This window comes from Typha latifolia, chromosome 10, assembly GCF_019914945.1.
Source record: "Typha latifolia isolate L0001 chromosome 10, TyphaL0001v2, whole genome shotgun sequence".
Taxonomy (NCBI): Eukaryota; Viridiplantae; Streptophyta; class Magnoliopsida; order Poales; family Typhaceae; genus Typha; species Typha latifolia.
The window spans coordinates 8,247,466-8,271,077 of NC_133095.1; the positions used below are offsets into that span (position 1 = coordinate 8,247,466).

General features: G+C 39.6%; 1 protein-coding gene across 1 annotated transcript in view; it reads left to right on the forward strand.

Annotated features, from left to right (window-relative positions):
• Positions 1-9,423: 9,423 nt before the first annotated feature.
• The window catches only part of LOC140796105 (protein CHROMATIN REMODELING 4), a 39,597-nt gene continuing 25,408 nt past the window's right edge, over positions 9,424-23,612 (forward strand). The window contains exons 1-6 of the mRNA XM_073148974.1: positions 9,424-9,963; positions 10,575-10,810; positions 11,806-11,907; positions 12,000-12,752; positions 15,344-15,451; positions 15,615-18,425. Coding sequence (XP_073005075.1) covers positions 10,592-10,810; positions 11,806-11,907; positions 12,000-12,752; positions 15,344-15,451; positions 15,615-18,425 — 3,993 coding nt within the window. The 5' untranslated portion in view covers positions 9,424-9,963; positions 10,575-10,591. The remainder of the gene's footprint in view (positions 9,964-10,574; positions 10,811-11,805; positions 11,908-11,999; positions 12,753-15,343; positions 15,452-15,614; positions 18,426-23,612) is intronic.

The following is a 23,612-nucleotide window of genomic DNA, read 5'->3' on the forward strand; positions in this document are numbered from 1 at the left end:
ATCCGCAAAGTCCTGTCAAAACTCGAATGGTCGAGTCCTTCAGCCGACTAGTACCATCTAATCGCCATGTCCTCCAAGTGGAATGAGGCTAGCTGGACCTTCTGGTGGTCGGGCGTGCCATGATACGTGAAAAACTGCTCCACTAGATAGGTCCAGTCCAGTGGGTCTCCTCTAGAGAATTTTGAGAAATCAAGACGATTCGAGCTTGGATCCCAAAATGTGGTCTATCATCGCGGGCAAAGTGATCTCAGAGTCGAGCTGGTCTCGTGGGTCATAGGCCCATAGGTTCAGCTTGCACGCGGATTCGGTTCAGTCTGATGATGTAGGCCCATCGGTTCATTCCACCATTCTTCCTTGGGCTCGTACTCATGCTCGGGGTCTTGTTCATAGGTTCCAAACTGGTTTGCACGAGGTAGTCAAACTGATTCACAAAATTTTGGCTTGCCTAAAATATCGTGCGCTTCATCTCCTTCACTCCAATAACCTAACCCTAACCCTAAGGCTGAATTTGGAATTCGGTCTAGGGGCGCCACCACAGAGTGCATGGGGGGGCGACGGTTGGGTTCGGTCAGGAGTCACTAGCAGTCGACCCCTAGTTGGTCCTCGCGACGGTGGAATGGCGACGAGTGGCGGTGGAGGGCCAAACTCGATCTTGGGCTTTGAGCTGGTGTAGCGGCCATCCTAGTGCGTCACCGACCAATCCACTAGCCCCCGACGGCTATGGAAGGGACTAGTGGTCCCATTGCAGGGGAGCAATGGTGGCGAGAAGCCACAACAGAGCCACCCCGACGTAGGGGTAGCTTCCCGCGGTTGTGGCTGTCAGGTTCGGCCACCCGACAGTCGCAGGCGGCTGCGGCAGCCACCACTGGTCGGTATTCAGCCCAAGGAAGCCAAACATGGCCACCGATAGGCGAGGGAGCGTTAGACCCGCGGCCACCAACCGCAGGTTTGCTGCAACATGAATTGTCGCGGCTGGCAGTCTTCCAGCCGGTGCCGACGTGAAAGGTGGCCTAGGCTCGGGTGCGAGGGCCCCGTTGAAGGGACCGGTCGTGGCGGCAGGGGCCATGAGCGTTTGAATGGCCGTCGGTGGGAAGCTAGGGTTTTCGGCCCTAGCTCCCACCGTGGGTGGGGAAGATGACCCTACGGTCACTATTGTGAACTGTTCCGTCATGGCAGCGGCGTCTAGAAAGATCTGCGGGGCCTGAGGGGTCCCAACCGCTGCCGAAGGAGGGGTTGAGGCAACGATTTGGGTCAGCTCATCCTCTCCCTCATGGGTTGGTAATAGTGGCTATGGCTAGCCTGGTCCTGCCGTGGCCAGCGGTGCTGGCGGCGCAAGGTGGTCATGCTGAGTCAAGAGGGCTGTCGCCAAGGCTTGAATAGCCTTGTCCATCCTCTCGGTGCTCTCCGCAATGGATCTAGTGATCTCATTAGAAAAATCTTTAAAAATTGCCTTCGCACACGCCAGCGGCTCGTCATCAACTATTGGTGGTGGTGGCGGGGGCACTAGATCAACTCCCACAGGAACGGAGATGAGATTCTGGTCCTCCATGGTTGTTCCCTCCTCGTGGGTCTTGGATCGCGTGTTTACCATCTTCCGAGGAACGTCGACTCTAATACCAATGTTACGAACCATATATGGACTAATCCGGACGTAATAAAATTATGGAAATTTATATGGGTAGCCTCGTGAGTTAGCGTTCTAATAGATCTAGTTTCACTTAAATTGGAGGTCAGAATGAAAAGTTAAAAATAAAATAGTGAAGATAGGTCAGAGAGGACAGAATGATAAATATCTGACGTTGTGGCGGTCGTCAGAAGGTGGCGGATGACCAAAGGTGGTGGTGAATGGTCGTATTGTAGGGTGGCTGCTGGAGGTAGGAGGTGGCTAGGGTTTGAAGGGTTGGGATGTTTCTATGGCTATGATCTATTCCTAGTAAGATAAAGCGATCTAATGGCTAGATAAAAGATAAGGATGAAAATAATAATTGGCTAAATTCATATTTCTTCAAATGATAATTATCAACACATGTCCACCCCTATTTATATGAGTAAAATTCTTAGCGGATCGGATCCGCATGAGAATTATCTGATTTATTTAAAATTCAAAACAATAAGATAAAGCTAAGTAACTAACTTGACTCGACTCGACTTGACTCAACTTAACCCATATGGTCGGATCGTAACATAATCCGCCTTAAATTCTAATAAAAAGAAAAACTTTATTGCATATTATACTAAGATCTAAATAGAATTTAATTGCTTCACTAGTATTATACTACATCAAAAGTAGAGAAGTTTTAAGAAGTGAGTAAGAATTTAATTGTTTCAAATGTCATTATTAACTAATTTGATACAAATCGATTTGGAGTCGGTACAAATCATAGGCAGTCCTTTATAGTTTAGGGAGAATATTTGTTAAATATTTTTTTGAAGCTTGAAAATTATGAAACTAGCTAAAATAGTTTTATAAATTTTAGACTACGTCTTTGATATTTAGAAACTTGTCAGATTCGGATGATATTTAGGATTAATATGGATATAAAGCTAATGGTGGAGTTGGTGGCGGGTGTGGTCGGCTTGTAAATAGTGATAGTGATGGCATAGATGGTTGATGATGGTGGTGGTGATTAGGTAGATTGATACTTTAAAGGAGAAGAAAGGAAATAAATAAGCTAGCCCTACAAGACTTGGGGATCAACAGACAAAGGAGATTAGAAGCAAGAGAAGACTGTATAGAGTGGGTGAAAAGGGAGGAGGGAGGAATTGTAGCCATCAACTAAGATGAAAGAGAAGAGATAGGGGCAACAAGGGTTTAAGCCATATATTTATATAGATTATATTAAAAGAGATTATTTCATAAACAAACTAATAAACTTAGCTAAGTTAGTCTTTATTGTCCTTCTCGAGTTAGTTCTTCATTCTGCTGAGCCTGAATCTTAAAAAACTTAGAATATGAAAGTTTTAGATCATGATGTTGCTGATTTTATTTAATTAGTTTCATAATATTTGGACGGCTAATGTTATCCTACTAATATTTTTCTAAAACTGTGCAGAACTAGATTTAGCTAATTAAATAAATTATAATCTACTAGTACTCTAACTAAATTATTTAAGTATTTAAGATAAATAGACTCGATCTATCAAGCGTAATGTCCTAATGGTGTGATCTGATTTAACCCACTTGTATCATAGTTCTTGTCTGCTTAGGCATACCCTTCAAATAGCTATTATGCAAAATCTAGACATGGTTTCCAAAATGTGATCTCTTCTACCATGGAGCTGATGACTCCTAGGGAATTCATAAAGGAACAAGAAACCACTAAGTCATACCCTGCTTATCATGACTTGATAGGATTTCTTAGAGATCAAACAAAGTCGAACTTTTGATTATTTGATGGCAAGGGTGATTCCATTGAATATCTAGCTCATCTTTGTAATCAATCTTTTCTCATATTGTGTCAATTTTCTTTATCACTTAAAGGTGCGCCTTTCTATTGGTATGGTCAGTTACTTATGGGACAGATTCCTTACTGGAAATCTGTGAAAGCGTTCTTCAAAGCTCACTTTATCGCAGCCAAAAGAGAGTTGTCAATGGCTGAATTGATGAGCTAATGAGAAGATAAATGATTATATCACTCATTAGAATAGTCAATCTATCTTATATGACAAGTCTCTAAATACTTTGGAAGTAATAGAGTGTTGTATCGAGAATAGAAGATTAAATAGGCATTTGAATGCTCCTGAAGTTGTTCAAACACCAATTTCCTAAGAGCCAAGAAAATAAATTGGCATTCGAATGCCCGATGGTGAGGAACTCTAAGTTAGATATTTTAATTAAGTGTTTTTACTTATGTTAGGCAATAAGACTCAAGCATTTTCGATCCTATTGTCAAGTCTAGTTGAATTAGTGAGCCACCTATAAATAGATGTTGTGTGCACCTGGATTTTTATTTTGGATTATTGAAGTTAATTTGCAAGATCGTCTCCTTCCTCTTTGTTTGACTACCTCCAAGCTTTGAAACTCTAGCCACCATTTAGGATCTCCATTGTTGTCTTCCTCTTCGTTTGGCCAAACCCCCTTGACCCTAAGGAACAACCCTACTTCTTCTCTATCCCTTTCCTACTGACTACCTTAACTTCCACCATTGTCATCTCCACCACCATACCATAACCCTAGGGCAATCACCACCACGCCTCTCCGGCCCCCTCTTCCACGATCCTTCAATTCAGAGCCCCTTGTCATCTTGCCTTCCCGATAGATTCATTCTCTATCTTCAATATATCTCAATCCCAAAAGTATTCGACTATCTAACCATTTAATCTCGAGTTACCTTTTAACTTTCGAGATCCACGGTAACCCTAACTTTCTCTACATGAGTCAGAATCTAGTTCTATCTTTATATTTCAACTCACAATGATTGTGGAGTTAGGAAGGTGAGCGTTATAATTTCTCATCTAACAAAGTAGAACAAGGGTCCTAGTGTCATCAAGAAGTTTAAATCATTATTTTCAAACAGTAGACTCAGAATAATTTAAGAAAGGTTAAATATATTTTGCCACCGAGTACTTTGTCCAAAATCACTTTACTACATTATAATTTAAAAACTTTCAAATTATTCCTTATACTTATAATTAAAGTGAGGTCATTAATTAATCTGTTTAATAAAACGGCACCAAAACGACTAAAATATCACATTATATTTGTTAGACAAGACATACAAGTTTTTAAGATAATGCCGCTAAATGACCAAAATAACTATGACACTCTGCACGCCCACACGCCCACACGGCATGTGCGGTGCACGCCCACGCGCCCACAAGAGCATCATGTTATATGAATGTTTCTTAATAATACATAAATAGAAAATAGATAACATGTCATGTCATAACTAATAAAATATATAATTATCGACAATGTATAAATAAATCTCCATGTCATACCATCAACATAACTCTCTCTCAAATATAACACATATGATTCATGCTGATCATGATCATGCTATGATATCAAATGCAACCACCTATGATGCATATTGTCCATTCGATAATTAGGTATAACAGATGATAATGAAATCATATGCATTTCTTAATATCATGATCATCACCGACATCTTGGTATAATATCATCAAATTAGACCACTATGCACAGTCCACACCCAGTACCCGGTCTCAACATCATGTCCGAAGGCTCAGAGAATACTACGCCACCCGCAAGAGTATCTTAAATATAATCATACCGCACCACCCGCTAGGGTATCAACATCCATCTAGACCGGGTACCCACATAGTTAATAGAAATCTCGTGAGGATAACTCGCCATATATGCCCTAGCGAACGGCATGTGTCTGATTGTCTATTGCGCACACAGACTAACGACCTTAGACGTAAGGCCAATAGGATCGTGCTATGTCGAGCAATCAATCATCTCCAAGCATGTCCTAACCCTCACGCCCACTCCGGTATCCTCACGCTTTCTATCAACTATCATATCAATCACATCTCATATTTTTCCTTCTAAATGACAAATCATATGCATATATCCAGTACGATAATAAGTCAATGCATAACAAGAATTTAGGTGGAATAGGAATCAAGAGAAAATGATGCAATGTAGTCTCTAACTATATCGTCAACACATGCACACTCACGCTAATCTATTACATGCATACTCATGCTACAGATCAACTCGGTAAACAATCATAATAGTAGAATCATCTCCAATCATCTCTATATATATCATCAATCTACTCATATCCCAGATCAGCATAATCAAATGCATGATAAAATATGCTTGACTGTAATCATCTCTAGATAAAATCATATAATCATGTTGGAGGCCAAAACATGCATGTACATAATATATAATATAACCTAATTTGAGAAAGGCGTCTAGAGGATAAGGCTACTCATTGTCTGATCAGAAGATACAAACCACGTATCTCTCACGTCCGTCGGTCAAACATCAACTCATCGTCAAGGTCCACAGGGTCTCACATAATGGGGTTCGGGATCTGAAAATATTTAAGTAGTATGATGTTAGCCGTTTATCTAATTAGAATTAATTCAATTAGAATATAAATGTTTATTAGGTTTAGAATCACTTCTCTTCATTTTTTATTACATAACTAGGTCTATATTATAAATATGAGTCAAATACTATAACTATATTATTTTCATAAAATATTAGTTATAACATAAGGAGAAGAGGTTTGTTTCCTTTTATATCAAAGTATTTCTAAATATATAATTATAAAATAAAATAAAAGGCTAAATAACTATAAGCATAGACAAGGTCTAATTATAATTAATTTTATAATTCATACACTATCTTGATTAATTAGGGACAATGCAGTCTTTACTCGATAAAATAATAAATAAATAACTAAATAAGCCTAGTATTTTATTGGTTGCAGAATAATCATATATAAACAAATTAATAGAAATACTTAAAATATATATGATGAGGGTATTAGAATATAAATCTAATAATTATAATTTACAAATCTATCTATTAATCTAATAGACATATAAATAAATAAATAAATAAATAAATATAAGTATTACCTATATTTATGCCTAATTAATCATTAATTATAAAAAATATCATTAATAAAATTATATTGAAGAATATATAATATTATTAAAATAGTTAATGTCAAAATAATCTATTTGCATTAATTAAGAAGAAAAATACATAAATAAATAATATAAATAAAATAATTAATTAATTAATTCTGCCATCAATGTTGGGCTCGGCCTAGCACTGCCTGCTACAGTGCTGGGCCGAGCCTAGCATTGTGCAGAAAGAAGGAGAAGAAGTCGAGGAAGAAGGAAAGAAAGAAAGAAAGAAAGAAAGAAGAAGAAGAGAAGAGGAAGAGACGAGGAAGAGAAGAAAGAGAGAAGGTGAGGGAGGGGGTTGCGGACCTGGGTCGGCGGGGAGGGCATTGGCCGCTGCTGGCCAGCCAGCGGCTTGGCTCCGATGAGCCTGAGCTCGGGGCAAGAAAAAGAGAGAGAGAGAGAGAGAGAGAGAAGAAGAAGAAGAAAAAGAAAGATAGGGGGAATGAGGGATCTCACTGGCGGCGACTTCGGGGAGGTGGCGGCAGGCCGACGTCGACAACGAGGAGAGGAAGGAGTGCGAGAGAGAGTAGAGAGAGAGTAGAGTGAGAGAGTGACCGAGAGAGAGATAGATAGAGATTTAAAAAGAGAGAGAAGGCAATGGAGGAAGGAAGCTCCGGCGGTAGTGGCGGGGCTCACCGCGCTAGCTGGCCGCAGCCGGTTGGCTGCGGCAACGACAGCTGGGGCGTGTGGCACTCCCCCCACGCAAGCTGCTCACGCAGCTTGCATGGGCATGAGGCCGGCCACGTCGTGCCCAAATATTATTTTTTTAAGGTCTTACAATATGAATCAGAAAAAAATATGATGGCATGTATGAGCATGTATATATGTATCCTCAATGACATATATATAAATAAAATCAATTCTCATTAATAAGTATATTATATTCTCAACTAAAAATATATCTCATGATGAAATTTATAATATAACATCACCGAATAGAACAACATATTATGTATAACAATCATGATTCAATTATACTAGTCACATCAATGATGATACATGATGCATGCTAACAACTAGATAATCGTATATGTCAGAGCCAGATATAATCCACATATCTTACTATCACAATCATCCGTCTCAACTCTGAATATTATCCACTATGCTGGACTACGATACCTAGCCCCAAACTCGATACTCATCATGCCATAAGTTCAGAGCATACCCTGTCATACGCTAAGAGTATCTCTAGAGATAAATCATACACTACCAATATGCTAAGAGTATCTCAGAAGAAAATAATCATACCTTATCATACGCTAAAGGTATATCAATGATAGTTGTACATTTATATAATTAGTGAATAGATATCAATACGCTATTATGCCCAAACTCGATACTCATCATGCCACAAGCTGAGAGCATACCCTGTCATACGCTAAGAGTATCTCTAGAGATAAATCATACACTACCAATACGCTAAGAGTATCTCAGAAGAAAATAATCATACCCTATCATACGCTAAGGGTATATCAATGATAATTGTACATTTATATAATTAGTGAATAATCATACCCTATCAATACGCTAAGAGTATCTTAGAAGAAAATAATCATACCCTATCATACGCTAAGGGTATATCAATGATAGTTGTACATTTATATAATTAGTGAATAGATCTTCTAATCATATTCACATAATTAGCAACTTAGTAACTATCATCACTTTATATAATTCAATTCACTATCATTCTTTCCAGCCAGCGATTAGCCTCTCGCCGGCGGCTCGGCTCTAACGAGCCGGAGTTCGGGTGTGAGTGAGAGAGAGAAAGAGAAAGGGAGGAAAAGGAGCTCACCGACGCTTGAGGAGGTGGTAGCGACAGTAGGCTGGTCTCGACGAGAGAGAAAGAGAGAGAGGCCAATAGAGAGAGAGAGAGATTTAAAGGGAGAAAGAGGCGGTGGGGACGTTGGCACTATAGCTGCGGCGGTGGGGACGTCGGTGTTGTGGCTGCGGCGTCGGCGGGCCCACCAGAGCTAGCTAGCCCGGCCTGGTTGGCCGGGCCGACTTCTATGGGTGCCATGCACCCTCAGCTCGTGCCACCCCAACATGACACGAGGCTGGCCTCCTCGTGCCATGCAAAAAAAATTAATTTTTTTTATTTTTTATTTAGGGATAGGTTGTTACATATTACGTCTAAATCAGTCTATATTTAATTTTTAACATATAACCTCCAATCTATTATTAATAAGAAGGAATTAAAATTTCGTGCATTGAGATGATATCGCCTTTGTTTTTATTGTTAACAAAGTGTATATGACTTTATGAACAACCAACAAAAACTCGTAGCGAGAGATTTAAAGAACAATTGGCAATTAGAAAGTATCATCAATTAACATAGGAATGCCACATTTCCTGCTAATGCATGTCCGCTCTTCAGCAGTTTATTTAACTTAATAAGGAAGCAAAAAACCAAACCATAAAAGAATTATCATCAATTCAGGACCGTGGCATCATTTACGGAGCACGTGTATGAAAACCATAGTTTTGGATTAGGTAATGCATTTAATATTGCTTTACTTCACGCTTGATATATACCAAGATTAATAAACTCATGCTTGCCTTAAACACAGCTTTAACGGGAGAATCTATTCAATCCTAGATTACCTTAACTATCCTAACTAATATTCAGAAACTCTAAGATGACAGGATCACAACCTTAGTTTGTTCCGAGCATTAATATTATTATTTTTACTCATGCTTATATAGTTATATTGAACAAAAGAACAAAAAGAACCACAAAGGTGAAAAAGAAAAGAAAATTTAAAAAAAGGAAAAAAAAACTCTTGCACATCATGAGCTTCTTCGTTTCGGCTCGAGGTCAGCTGATCACATATAGAACCCAAAATTACGCGTTCAACATCGCCGTCACGGCCATGACCATCCGCCGAGACGGCGACTAGTGCTGCCGCCTCGGCTCTCGCAATCCCACACCCCTCCCCAAAAGGAGGAGAAGGGCGAACCCGCACACACGCGCACACACACACACACCAAGTAACCCTACCCGCCACGACCAACGCATGTCAGCATCCCGTGACGTGTCAGCTCCTGATGGGCGGGCAGTCTGGTGGGGCCATGAGGTGGAAGCCCTCCGGGGGGTGCATCGCCCATAGGTGTGGTGGGGGCAAAATGATATTCCCCAGTGCCCTCGATAGTTGAGATGACTCTCCTTTTCCTTCCTTCGACCGAGTTCCCGTACAACACAAGTCTTCTGTTGTGAGGTAGAGAGATAAAAGAAGAAAGGGAAGAGGGGCGGGCGACGACGAAGAAATCCCTTTCGCGACTTCCCCCTCCCCCTCCCCAGGCTTCAGATGCCGCAGATTTGAGGGTTATAGCTGCGGATTAGAGGTGAGATGAGCTTCTCAGATTTTGAAAACCTCCATTTTTTGCTTCTAGTTTTGTGGATAATGTGCCCTATTCCATCTACTTTATCGATTTTTGATTGTTTGATGTGATTGGATTCTGCCGGCTTTTGTTCGGCGCATTTTTAAGGCGGGAAAGGAACAATAGGGCCTAATTCTTGTCAAATAAAGAAGAAAGGGGCAAATATGATGATGGGTTGAATTTATGCATATTTGTGAAAGAGTGAGAGAAAAGATCATGCTAGTTAGTTGGGGATTTCTTTCTTTCTTTCTTTTTTCCCCTCTTATTCTCTTTTCTCCTTGTCATGGTGTTTCTCTTCATCGAGTAGTTTGATTAGGTTATAGCTGAATTGCTCTATAGACGCGTTGCTAATATATCCAATAGAGTTTCTTTCCTCCCATTGCTTTATCTCGTGGTACAGATAATGTGGATACATTATCTGAAGTTAGTTGTTGGATAGTAGATTCTTCTTAGCAGTGGGAGCTTCTCGTTTTAGAGTTTGCAGGTGGAATATAACTATATATGCTCTTTTTATGATGCTCAAATTGATGAACTCTTTTCATGTTTCTTTGTGCCAATAATGATGCATGTGGCAGGGCTAAAGGCTCCAAATATGAGGGAAGAGAGCTCCTTGTGTGATAATGTGGTAGATGGGAATTGGCTGTTGAAGCGCAAGAGGAAACGGATATCATGTTCAATGGACCTGTCTAATGGGAAAGAGGCCATGTCACCACTTTCAGACTCTCCACAAAGTGGTCATTCTGTTAAAAGGAAGCTGAAAGGTCTCAGAGATATTTCCCAATTTGCCAATAAGATAAAAGGCCATGATGGTGTAAGATATTTCCTTCTCTTGAATATCTGATTTACATAGTTGCGTGTTGTTCCTTTACTTTTTTTGGATGATAATATTGTTTACTTCATTAACTGGATATCTGAAAAACCTGTGTATTTTCTTGCCTCATGCTCCTTGCAAGTGGAGTTGGCCTATTTGTGGAAGCTGCATTGTAAATCGATGCATGGATTGAGAAGCTAATAGACATTAGTGTAAAAGTGAACAAAAGTAATTCTGCACAGATAAATCTCTTGAAGATAGTGATCCTACTTATGGCCGAGGAGTCCTATGACAGGTTGATGTTATTGTTACTCGTACATCATTACTATTCACATATTACAACTTTATAGCAATTATACAGCTGACCTACCATAAAAAATATGCTGCTAACAATTCTGGCTAGTATGATAGACAAATTGTTGTTTTGATGCGTGGATTATATGATGGTAGGAGAAGCTTCATAGTGGACGAGATGAGACATATAGGAAGTAAAACAATAAAAGTCACAAGGAAGATTCTCTGAATGCTCAGCATTTATAATTTCTTAGAATAATGAATGCTCATGACAGTAAATATGTCAATCTTCTTTACTCCCTCCCTGAAACCATCTTGTCAATATCATGGAGGAAAAATATGGGAAACAAAGTTTTAGGGGTTTATTGTAGTCTTTTCTTCAGGAAATTCAAAATGTACTGTAGTACAAATTTATCGGAATGCTACCTTTGTTGGCTGCCAAACATTGCATACACTATTTTTATTTGTTTTTATGTCATATTTACTTATCTTTAGCATAACATATTCTATTTCACAGTAGCTGCCAGTATACTCTTTTATTTATACCTTTTATGAGTCCCCAAATTTGATGTAAAACTTGGACAATAGTACTGACAATCATAGTCTTTTCTTCTATGCTATAACTCTGCTTGAATTACCTCAAATTCTCTCTTTCAAAATCATATTTTTTGTGTGTTATATTGACTTGTATTTCCCTGCAGTATTACTTTGAATGTGTAGAATGTGATCTTGGTGGCAATTTACTATGCTGTGATACTTGTCCAAGGACTTATCATTTGGAGTGTCTTAAGCCGCCTCTTAAGGTATTTTTAGAGTTACTTTGTTTCTTTCTATGGTGAAAATTAGGATGTATTGAAATCTATCCTAACTCAGTTCTTTTGCTTCTTCAAAAAAGCGCACACCACCTGGAAAATGGCAATGCCCAAAATGCTCTGAGAACAAAGATAATATGAAAATATTGGGGAATGTAGAGGCGAGTTCTAGACGAGCAAGAACAAAGAGGGTTTTTGAAAATTCTAAGACACAGGAACTATACAGTCATGACAAGACTTCACTTTCTAGTAGAAGCTCCATCATAGGAAAGAATAAATCCAATGACAAAGGAAAAACTCCTTTTTCTCATGGAGATTCATACAACGAAAAGGAGTTGGACAGTTCCCCTGATGATTCTTCTCATAGTGCTAAGTCAAGGCACTCATTTGACTGTGAATCCAAGGATGCAGTTTCAAAAAGAGGAGAGAAAAAGGTTGCAAAGAAAACTCTGTCACCCTTGCGTTGGAGAAATGGTTCTAAGGAGTTCCCTTCACTTAACAAAACCATGAAGTCAGGCCTCTTAGACAAGTCAATGGAAGACAAATCTGATCTACATAATAATGGCGTAAAAGCAAAGAAGCTTATACTGCCATCATTTTCATCCACGCAGAAATCCAGTAAAAAGGAGAAAAAGATTAAAAGGTTAGAAAAGAAGAAGAGATCTGGAACTGAAAGGTTGAAAGCTATTAATTGTGATTCATTTAAGGAAGCATCTTCCTGTCCCAGTAATAGCGAGTTACCTTCAAAGGGAAAATCATTGGATCAACGAAATTCTGCAGTGAGCACAAAGGAAGAATCTAAGAAAATTCGATCTACTGATCGAAAACAGCGTGAGGTAACTTTTCATCTAACTTCCTTACATGCACCAGTTTTTGTCTATATCATATGCATGAAATCCATGTCTTGCATCAATGCTTTTGCATGTGAGACTTGTGGATTTCCTAGAAAGTGAGCATTGTCGGTATTATCCGACCTTGAAATATTTATTCACAAGAGTTGCTTTCTCTTAATTGTATTATTTGTGATTTGCTTTAATTATCTTTGGAAAGGAAGTACCATATATCAGCTCCACAAATAGGTTATACATTCAACCTTATATTGGAAATCTTATGTTAAAATAATGGTCTTTGGATTGTCATAGATTATCATGTAGATGCATCTCATATGTAAAAATTGGTTGTCAAGTTTATTTTGCAATGTTGGATATGAGCATAAGAGATATGGGATATCACAAGGTTCTGAATGTCAGTATTAGCTGCTAGTAAAAATGCTATATTTGCCATATCAACATGACATAACAAAGATAAATGGACTAGGGTTGTTATGTGAGCTTGTTAACTTGTATCCAGGTGAGGTGTCCTCTCCATTCTCATATGCTCAAGCTCAGATATTTTCTTGGACAAATGTATCATATTTGAGTAAGAATAGAAAATAAAAAGCTATGAAAATCAAACAAGTCGGTGGGCAAAAATTTGAGTAAGAATAGAAAATAAAAAGCTGAATGTATGACACATTTTTTTTTTAACATGGAAAATCTTTCTCTTGTAGAAAGGAAAAAAACCATGAACTTGCCCAAAGCCAATTAATCTATTTCACCAAGCAATATAATTAAGACTTATTTATAATCCCTTCCGATACTCGATTGTTGTAATATGTTTAAGTAACCTCTTGAACATGAATTGTATGAGGTAGATCAACTCTCTTCGGTAAACACCTGACCGACAAACCAATTCTCAAAAGCAAGTGTATCGATGATGAGAAATTTCGATGAACTATGCTACTCCTCCGATGCATATGAATTATCAGCAGCTATGATTCAAGCAATGGATATGTGATGAAGCTCTCCTCACACAATATATGAATTTATCTTCGTTAGGGAACTGAAGGACTCTTATAAGATGGGAGTACAATTGCCTTGAGTTCTCTTTTCAATACACTTGGATCCACACGTCAACCTCTGCATGTGGTTCACTTAATTAAATGTGTGATACATTTGTCATTCATGCTAGGAAAAACCTCCAAAGGAAACTCCAAGTCAAATTCAGAATCTGAACTTTACTTTGCTATTGTGCGCACGTTGTCCAAATGCTATTAATTTCATTTGGATGCTGTTTAAGTTACCTTAATTGATTGCATTCTGGCTAGCCGGATGAGGTCCTAAAACCTACATACTGAATCCTTAAACAACTTGTTCCGTCTTGATTTCTTCGCACTATCTAGTCTTTCATAAACTATGCGACTTGACTATATACTTGAATCTTGTTTGTACAACTCAATGACTTGTGAATTTGTCCATAAACTTGCCGTTGCAATAATATCGCATTTACATGGTTAATCTAGATACTCAAGTAAGTTGGTGCGGACAACCTCAGGCCCATAAGTAAACCCAAATTAAACCTATATTGAATCCAACAATGGTCGTGCCACAGGCACGGACTGTGCCGCGGCACTTGCTAACCGTGCCGTAAGAGAAAGAGAAAAAAGTAAGGGATACTCACCTTCGTCTTCGCCATTGTCGTCGCCAATTGCCAATCGCTGCTCACCTTCGCCGTCGTCTCTCTCTCTCTCTCTCTCTCTCTCTCTCTCCCCTCCATCGGGCTAGGGCACTCGACGTGAGCTCAGGCGACAACGATCGGCAACGGGTAGCTCGACGACAAGGTTGATGGCGAGCAGCGATCCTATTAGGAAGGATGCCGTACGACACCCCTTGTGCCACGTGTTGGTATGCCGCCAGCACGGCCATTGATGATTCAATCTAAACAAAATAGTAAGCCCTAATAATAATACATTATTATAGATATGCAACTTTCCTACATCATAACTATATGATTATCATGTCATCGCTCTTTGCCTCTCTTTAGGGGGTGTGTGTGTGTGTTCATCCAGCTTTTTTGTGAGAAAGAAAACAATTATAGTTTTCATATACCTCTGCTATTTTATATACAAATTTGAACAAATATAAATAAGAAATTTTCAGGTTGCCTCACTCTTCTCAGGTTGGAATTATATATGGCGAATTCATCTTTGAATAATTTTAGTGATTGATATGAGCGAGATAATTTAAATAATAGCCAGAATAATCTTTCATGAAGATTCCTCACATAGGCATTGAGTGAGTAGTATTTTCTTGGTTCAAGATTTGGAGTATCCATTGCTTGCCAGATACTTTAAGATATTAGGTCAGCTTACAGTTTCAAACTCATTACTGTGGACTTTCATTATATTTTAGCAACTGATTATATTTGCACTACTTCTTGTATCTCGCTTGATACTTTCGACAAGAAACATTTGAAATAATGTCTTGTTGATTACTATGAAGAATCAAAGTTTGATTTACTAATTACTATGATGCATGTTGTCTAAGGATGGGGCTCTTCTATGCCGAATGTCTTACATAACCTTGTAATGTACTATCGTCTTAATTAGATGATTTCTGAATGTGGGCCTCCCTCATCACGAGGATTAGATGAACAAGAAAAGGTGGAAGACAACAAAGCTAAAACACATGAGAATTCGTGCGATGGACTTCAACAGGTATAATGAGCATCATTTTCTTTTGTTCTTTCTAGAAGTTGAAGTATAGCGTATCATTGCCACGCTTAAGATGTGGTTAATGAGGCTAAAAATAAATTGTACAGTACTTCCCATTCATTTCCTTGACAGTTATTTTTATAAGCCCAGTTTCCTCTTTGATAAGGTTGACCGAATTCTGGGCTGTCGAGTACAAACAAGCATCACAGTTTCTTCATCCTACACTCAAATAAATAAGTCTGCATCAGAGCAAGTTGTGTCAGAAAGCAATTCAGGCAGGTTAGAAGATGGACTACCATCTTGTGAATTTAATTTTTCAGGAAACCATGGCAAACTTCTAAAGGACTGTTACGAGGGCAGAAACTTTCTGGGTGCCAAAGATAGAAAAGGTGAGGGATGCCCAATGGAAACAGATACTTGTGATGTGGATACTATTGTTGCATCACATGAAGACTGTATTGACAAATCACAACTAACTGAAAAAGGTCAGAAAAATGACAAAGTCATGACATTAATGATAGAATCTTCGAAGGATCTTTGCGGTACAGAAAAAAGTTCTGAAGTGCTAAAGGATATTATAAATTCAATTGAAGCTGGACAAGAAACTGATAGAGAAATTTCTATAGAAACCAAAAAGGTACAATTCTCTGCTCCTAAAAGTAATGGTACATCATCCACATCAGAGCATTCCTATTCTCCTATTCCATGCAATACTGAAGGCATCCATATAGCAAGCATAGCAACTCAACCAGATGATACAGCTGAAACTAGAATACCTACAGAAGTGGTGGAAGAACTATTACCCAGGGACCAAGCTAGTGTCGTTAATGAGTTTCTTGTTAAATGGGTGGGCAAATCTAATATTCATAACTGCTGGCTACCTGAATCAGAACTGAAACTTTTAGCAAAAAGGAAGTTAGAGAATTACAAAGCAAAGTACGGAACTGCTTTGATAAACATTTGTGAAGAAAAGTGGAGCCAACCGCAACGTGTTATTGCTCTCCGTGTTTCTAAAGATGGTAAGGAAGAGGCATTAATTAAATGGTGTGGGTTACCATATGATGAATGCACCTGGGAAAGATTAGATGAACCTGTCATTGAGAAGTCTTCCCATTTAATCATTGAATTCAAAAGGTTTGAATCTCGGACTCTCGATAATGATGGCAGGAGTGATCTTCCAAGGGCAGAAGGTGATTGTAGAGAACTTCATTGTTTGGTGGAACAACCGAAAGAACTTCAGGGAGGTGCGCTTTTTCCTCATCAGCTGGAAGCTTTGAACTGGCTGCGAAAATGCTGGTACAAGTCTAAAAATGTGATTCTTGCTGATGAGATGGGACTTGGCAAGACGGTATCTGCTTGTGCTTTCATCTCATCTTTGTATTGTGAATTTAATGCTAAGTTGCCATGTCTGGTCCTAGTTCCTCTGTCTACAATGCCTAACTGGCTGGCTGAATTTGCATCTTGGTCTCCTCATCTGAATGTTGTGGAATATCATGGTTGTGCAAAAGCAAGATCTATTATTCGCCAACATGAATGGCATGCCAGTTATCCAATTGGGACTGGTAAGAAAACCACATCTTACAAATTCAATGTTTTGTTGACGACTTATGAAATGGTGCTTGCTGATGCCCCTCACCTTCGTACGGTTTCTTGGGAAGTTCTGATAGTTGATGAGGGTCATCGTCTGAAGAACTCTGAAAGCAAACTTTTTGGTTTGCTGAATACATTCTCATTTCAACATAGGGTGCTATTGACTGGAACTCCATTGCAGAACAACATAGGCGAAATGTACAACTTGCTTAACTTTTTACAGCCTGATTCATTTCCATCTCTCACTGCATTTGAGGAGAATTTTAATGACCTCACTACAGCAGAAAAAGTGGAGGAGCTGAAGAAACTTGTCGCTCCACATATGCTCCGACGGCTAAAGAAGGATGCCATGCAAAATATTCCCCCTAAGACTGAGCGCATGGTTCCTGTTGACTTGACATCCATCCAGGCTGAATACTACCGAGCCATGCTTACAAAAAACTATCAAATACTACGAAATATTGGAAAAGGTGGTGCGCAGCAGTCAATGCTAAATATTGTAATGCAGCTCCGGAAGGTATGCAACCATCCATATCTTATTCAAGGAACTGAACCTGAATCTGGTTCACTAGAGTTCCTGCATGAGATGCGGATAAAGGCATCAGCAAAGCTAACCGTATTGCATTCTATGCTTAAGATTTTACATCGAGATGGGCATCGTGTCCTTATATTTTCTCAGATGACGAAGCTTCTCGATATTCTGGAAGATTACATAACTATAGAATTTGGCCCTAAAACATTTGAAAGAGTGGATGGCTCAGTGTCTGTGGCAGACCGTCAAACAGCAATTGCTCGTTTTAATCAGGACAAAAGTCGATTTGTTTTCTTGTTGTCGACACGCTCATGTGGCCTTGGAATAAATTTGGCTACAGCTGATACTGTCATCATCTATGACTCTGATTTCAATCCACATGCTGACATACAAGCAATGAATAGAGCACATAGAATTGGGCAATCAAACAGGCTTCTGGTCTACAGGCTTGTAGTACGGGCCAGTGTTGAGGAGCGCATCTTGCAACTTGCTAAGAAGAAATTGATGCTTGATCAACTATTTGTGAATAAGTCAGAATCTCAGAAGGAAGTAGAGGATATCATTCGGTGGGGAACAGAAGAACTTTTCGGTGATTCTGATGGGGTAAATGGGCAAGATCGAAAAGAAGCTTCTAGAAGTAAAGACGATGTTATTGCTGATGGTGAACAGCCTAAACATAGGAGGAGGGCTGGTGGTCTGGGAGATGTTTATAAAGATAAATGTACCACTGCTTGCACAAAGGCTGTCTGGGATGAAATGGCAATTATGAAGCTTCTTGATCGATCTGACCTTCAATCAACTGTTTCTGAAAGCACTGACGGGGATACGGAAAATGATATGCTTGGTACTGTTAAGGTGAGTTACAAATGAAAGATACTCACATTTCTAGTTTGTTCTGTTTTCAACTTCTTCCAGTGATTTCTTTCACCCTCTTTTTCTAATATTCCTTATATAACAACCAATTCTTATCTATTATAATCTATATTCTCACTTGGTTATTTTCTTATGATTTTTGTTAACTCATTAACTATTGTAAAAACTTAAGCTATTAGGGAATGGTAGTTTAATATTTTATATTCTAATACTACCCCTAATTTTGGAGGTTGAGACATTTCTTAGTAGGCCCAAAAAGTAGACTTGACTTAAATGGGTGGAAGATCTTTTAAACAAGGTAGGATTGGTGAGATTAAACTCAGGACCTCCTGTTTTGATGCTATGTTAACTTACTAATTACTCTAAAAATTTAAGTTGTTAGATAATGGTAATTCTTTTATATTCTAAAATTTTGAAGTTCTCGTGTTATATTCAAGGGGATTGACTATTAATTATTGATTGACTTGTAATTTGCAACTCTTTACGGTTAACTTGTTGGCCTCTTAATTTATACCTAATTAATCATTAATTATACAAATTATAATTAATAATTACCATATTGAAGAATATATAATATTATTAAAATAGTTAATGTCTAAATAATCTATTTGCATTAATTAAGAAGGAAATACCTAAATAAATAACATAAATAAAATAAAATAACATAACATAAATAAATAATAAATCACTGCCATCAGTGCTGGGCTCGGCCTAGCACTGCCTGCTACAGTGTTGGGCCGAGCCCAACACTGTGCAGAAAGAGAAGGAGAAGAAGCCGAGGAAGAAGAAGAATGGAAAAAGAGAAAGAAAGAAAGAAGAAGAAGAAGAAGAAGAAGAAGAAGAAGAAGAAGAAGAAGAAGAAGAGAAGAAGCGAGGAGGGGACCGGGCGGCGGGGAGGGGCTCGGCCGCTGCTGGCCAGCCAGCGGCCGGCCTCTCGCCGGCGGCTCTGTTCCGACGAACCAGAGAGAGAGAGAGGGAGAGGGAGAGAAGAGAAGGAAGGGAATGAGGGAGCACCGGTGACAACGGTAGTAGAGAGAAAGAGAGGGAGAGAAATAGAGAGAAACAGAGAAAGAGAGATGGAGAGAAGAAGGAAGAAAGAGAGATGGAGATAAGAAGGAAGAGGAGGAAGGAGGAGGAGGCTCACTGACGTTGGTAGCACGGCGGTGGAAGCGACGGCGATGGTCCGAAGTGGCCGGAGTCGGCATACCGAGATAGAGAAGCTTAAGAGAGAAAAACGAGAGAGAGAGAGAAAGAGAGAGAGCATTTGAGAGGGAGAGAGTGAGAGGAGAGAGAAATAGATAAAGAGAGAGGCGGTGGCGGAGACGGGCAGCGGCGGCGGGGGCCACGTCCTGGCCAGCTGGCCGCAGCTGGTTCCTTGCGGCAACGATAGCTGGGGCGCGTGGCACCCCCCCACGCAAGCTGCTCATGCAGCTTGCATGGGCACGAGGCCGGCCACGTCGTGCCCAATATTCTTTTTTTTAAAGGTTGGGTTGTTACAACAACTGAGCAGCTGACTGATAATATATTGATCTCCCCTTTTTAACTTGTCCTAAAAAGACCAAAAGATTTATTGTTGGAGAGCTAGCTGTAGTTTTTTGGAACTTGGAAAACTCATACTTATCGAGTCATCATCTAATGCAGTAATGCTTAAAGATGGCCAAGGTTGTTTTTTTTATCTTTTTCTTTCTCCTATTGTTCTCATCCTTTTCAAATCTTACATTTAGCTCTTGAGTACTTTGCTTTAAGCCTTGAAGTATTATCAATGTTTTGAAAGGCGGCCGCGGATATCGGGCGGTCATCCCACCGCTTAGCGCTAAGGTGGAAGGTGGGTGACAAGGCAGTCTAGTATTTAATATATACAAATATTAAAAAAAATATTATATGTAGTATATTTATAATTTTTAATACTAATATAAATCGGTGATTTACAGATCAAAGCATGCTTGCTTGCTGTGATTCACAAACAAATATAGAAAATTTATCAGTGATTTACCTATTGCTATTAGTAATTAACACTTAACACCGTTAATTACTAATTAGTAATTAGAGAAGGAACCTACTATTATTGTAGTAGTGAAGAAAGCCAACAATAAAAGAGAGAGAGAGAAGGATAAAACTAGGAGGAACTTATTGTTACGACAGCAACCTTTCACATTGGATGCCGACCGAGAGGTGGCCATCGAGAGTGAAAAGAGAAGAAATCAAGAAAAGAAAAGAAAGAGAAGAGAAGAAGGGTTTGAGGCAAGGTTCGAAAAATCAAAATTGGGATCAGGATCAGTTTTTTGAGAAATGATACGTGTCGGCCGTATCGGTCACCCGGATCAGATCAAATTTTTTTAATTATGTAGAATTCTAAATATTAAAAATGCAGAATTTTTTTTTTAAATTTAGAAAAGATGACAAAAAAAAAATTATTCACATATGAGCCTTAAAAATTAAATAAAAGTATTAGCTTACTCAAAAGTCAAAATTCGATGAATATCGAGTTGGCTCTCGTAAATCCATGTGTTCGTCATCATAATCACCATAAATTTAAAAATAATGTCTAGGGTCTGATGCTCCAAAGAATGATTATATCATATTATTCATATCAAATAGATCTTATTGTCTCTGTGGAAGATAATAATCAATATGTGGATCTTATGTCTGAGGATACTGAGAAAGATATTGGGAAAAATAATAACTAGCATATGAATCATGTGATTGTTCCAAATAATGAATACTTGATGGACCATAGTTCGTTGGAGTTTGTTAGAGTGAGATTTGCGTCGTCAGAGTTTGTCGGAGTTCGTTGGAGCTATATCTCTCCATTAGAAAGTGAGAGTGAGAATAAAAGGAGAAAGGAGTGAAAGAGAGAGTGAGAAGAAAAGAGTAAAGAGAGAAAAACAAAGAGCTTGGGGACATTAATAATTGATGTTTTGGGTCGGATCCGAGTTAGATCTGACCCAGTTTGATCAAATTTGGCCTATCCTAATTCAGATTGGCAGATCCGGATTGAGATCGGCTGATCCGACAAACTTTGGTTTGATGGGTATCTCGCTTGCCGCCATTGACTTCTTGCCACCGCTGACTTCTCATCGCCGTCGATTTCTCACTGTCGAAGATCGAGAGAGGGAGACGATCGAGAGGAAGAATTTTTAGGGCTCAGATCGAGAGTGAGGGATAGAATGATTGGGAATTTTTTTAAAATGGTTAATGAATTAGGTGGTCAGTGAATAGTGAAGATCCGACCCGAAAAATCGAAACTTACCTCCACTGCGGGTTGACTCGCAATTTCATTTAGCGGGCCGCTCGACCCACCATGCGACTTGGCGATCCGCCATTTGCGCCCTAGTAGCCAGGTCGCTAGGGGTTGGTCTCCTTCGCTGTTGGCGGGGTAGCCGGCACCACAGCTGCTTTTCAATAGATTGAGTATTATAGTTTTGTCAAAGTTCATAAGGAGCGCATCTATCTTGACCTCAAAATTCTAAACTAGAATTTCACCTCGAGCTAAAACTTCGTGTGATATGTGGAGCTTCGAAGAAGTGGAATTTTCAACCAGATTCTTATTTTCCTTACCTATAGTTCCCCATTGCTATATGGTGCCTAGATACTAGGGAATTTCAAAAAAGAGTTGGCTTGCCATGCTAAAATTTTATAGAGTATTTACACGAGCTTAATAGTTAGTTGTAAAACAACTTTCAAATAAAAACCTAGAAGATTCCTTTTCTACTTCTGGTTTTGCCTTTGATAAAACAACATTTAAATGCTTGTAGGACCTTGAATGTAATTAGATGCTTAGACGGCCTTGAATGTGCATCCTACATAACATTTGGCAGCGTGGTGTATCTACTTGACAATAGAATTATGATACGCACGCCTTCCAAACCCATGATCGCTGCGAGTTCACAAATTCAAAGATAGAATTATTCTGAATTACGAGCAAAAAGTTAGGGTTATCGCTGATCGTCAAGGTTAAGAGGTAATTAAAGATTCAACAGTTAGACAAACGCATGGTTTTGGGTTGTGATAGATTTGGGATGTATGACAAATCTATGAGAATAGATTATGGAAAGGAGTGATCAAAATTGGCATGGTGGTGATCGGCCAAGGGTGGCAGTATGGTGGTGGAAATTGATGTAGTCAGTAGTGAAGACGATAAAGAAGTAGGGCTGTTCTGTCAATGGGGTGTGGCCAGACGATGAGGTAGGCAACGGTGGTCAGCCTAGGTGGCGGCTAGGGTGACCATGGCTTGGAACAAGTCGAACAAGGAAGGAGAAAGTCGATCTTGAGAGACTAATTCAATAATCTAAGATAATTTAGATTGGGTGTGCACCACATGTTATATAATGAAACTCTAATTGGCTTTATCGACCTACCTTGATTAGCCTAGGAGCAACCGACTCAAACTAGATCCTAATGCATAAAATCAAAGGCTAGGTGCACACCCTTCCCGTTGTTGGTAAATATCAGAGCGAAAGCTTCAAGGTGAAACTTGCTTGCAATACCTTATTTGCTGTCCCTTGGAAAGTGAAGAATTGTTTCACACGATAGAGCTACTCCACGAGATCGCCTCCTTGGAACTTCAAAAAGTCTAGTCGAGTTGATCGAGGTTGGATGGCTCAATCTTTCGCCGGTGGATGTCGCGGTGCAGGTCTGAAATGAGGGCGCCCTCGGCCTATTTAGTGGTAGCCTCTCATGTCTTCATGCTATGGTTTATCATCTTCAGAGTCGTGCCACCTACCGTCTTTTGCGATGGCCATCGGGTTCACCCGGCGGTGGCGTAAGCAACACCTCCAGCTTTTCTTACCCTTGTGGAGTGGGCAGCAATGGTTTGTTCCCTAGCTGAGGACGTCCCCGTGGTTGGCCCATGGGTGTGGTCTCCATGGGTGTGGCCGTTGGTAGAGGGGTTGGGACGGTCACCCTTGCTGCAAGTGCATTGGCTAAGGGCGCCATCATCCTCTCTAAGGGTGCCATCATCCTCTTTTGTGATGCCCTTATTGCTTCCTAATCCGTGCTCATCTCTTCTAACATACAAAGGGGTATTCGTCCGTGGAGACATGTCTACCCTCAGACCTAACTGACCAATTGTGGGTGGATTCGATTGGGTAGGGTCGATCAGAGTATCCCCCACTCTTTCTTCTTAGTTCACGGTGATCGGATGGATGGTCCTCCATGTTCACCATTTTC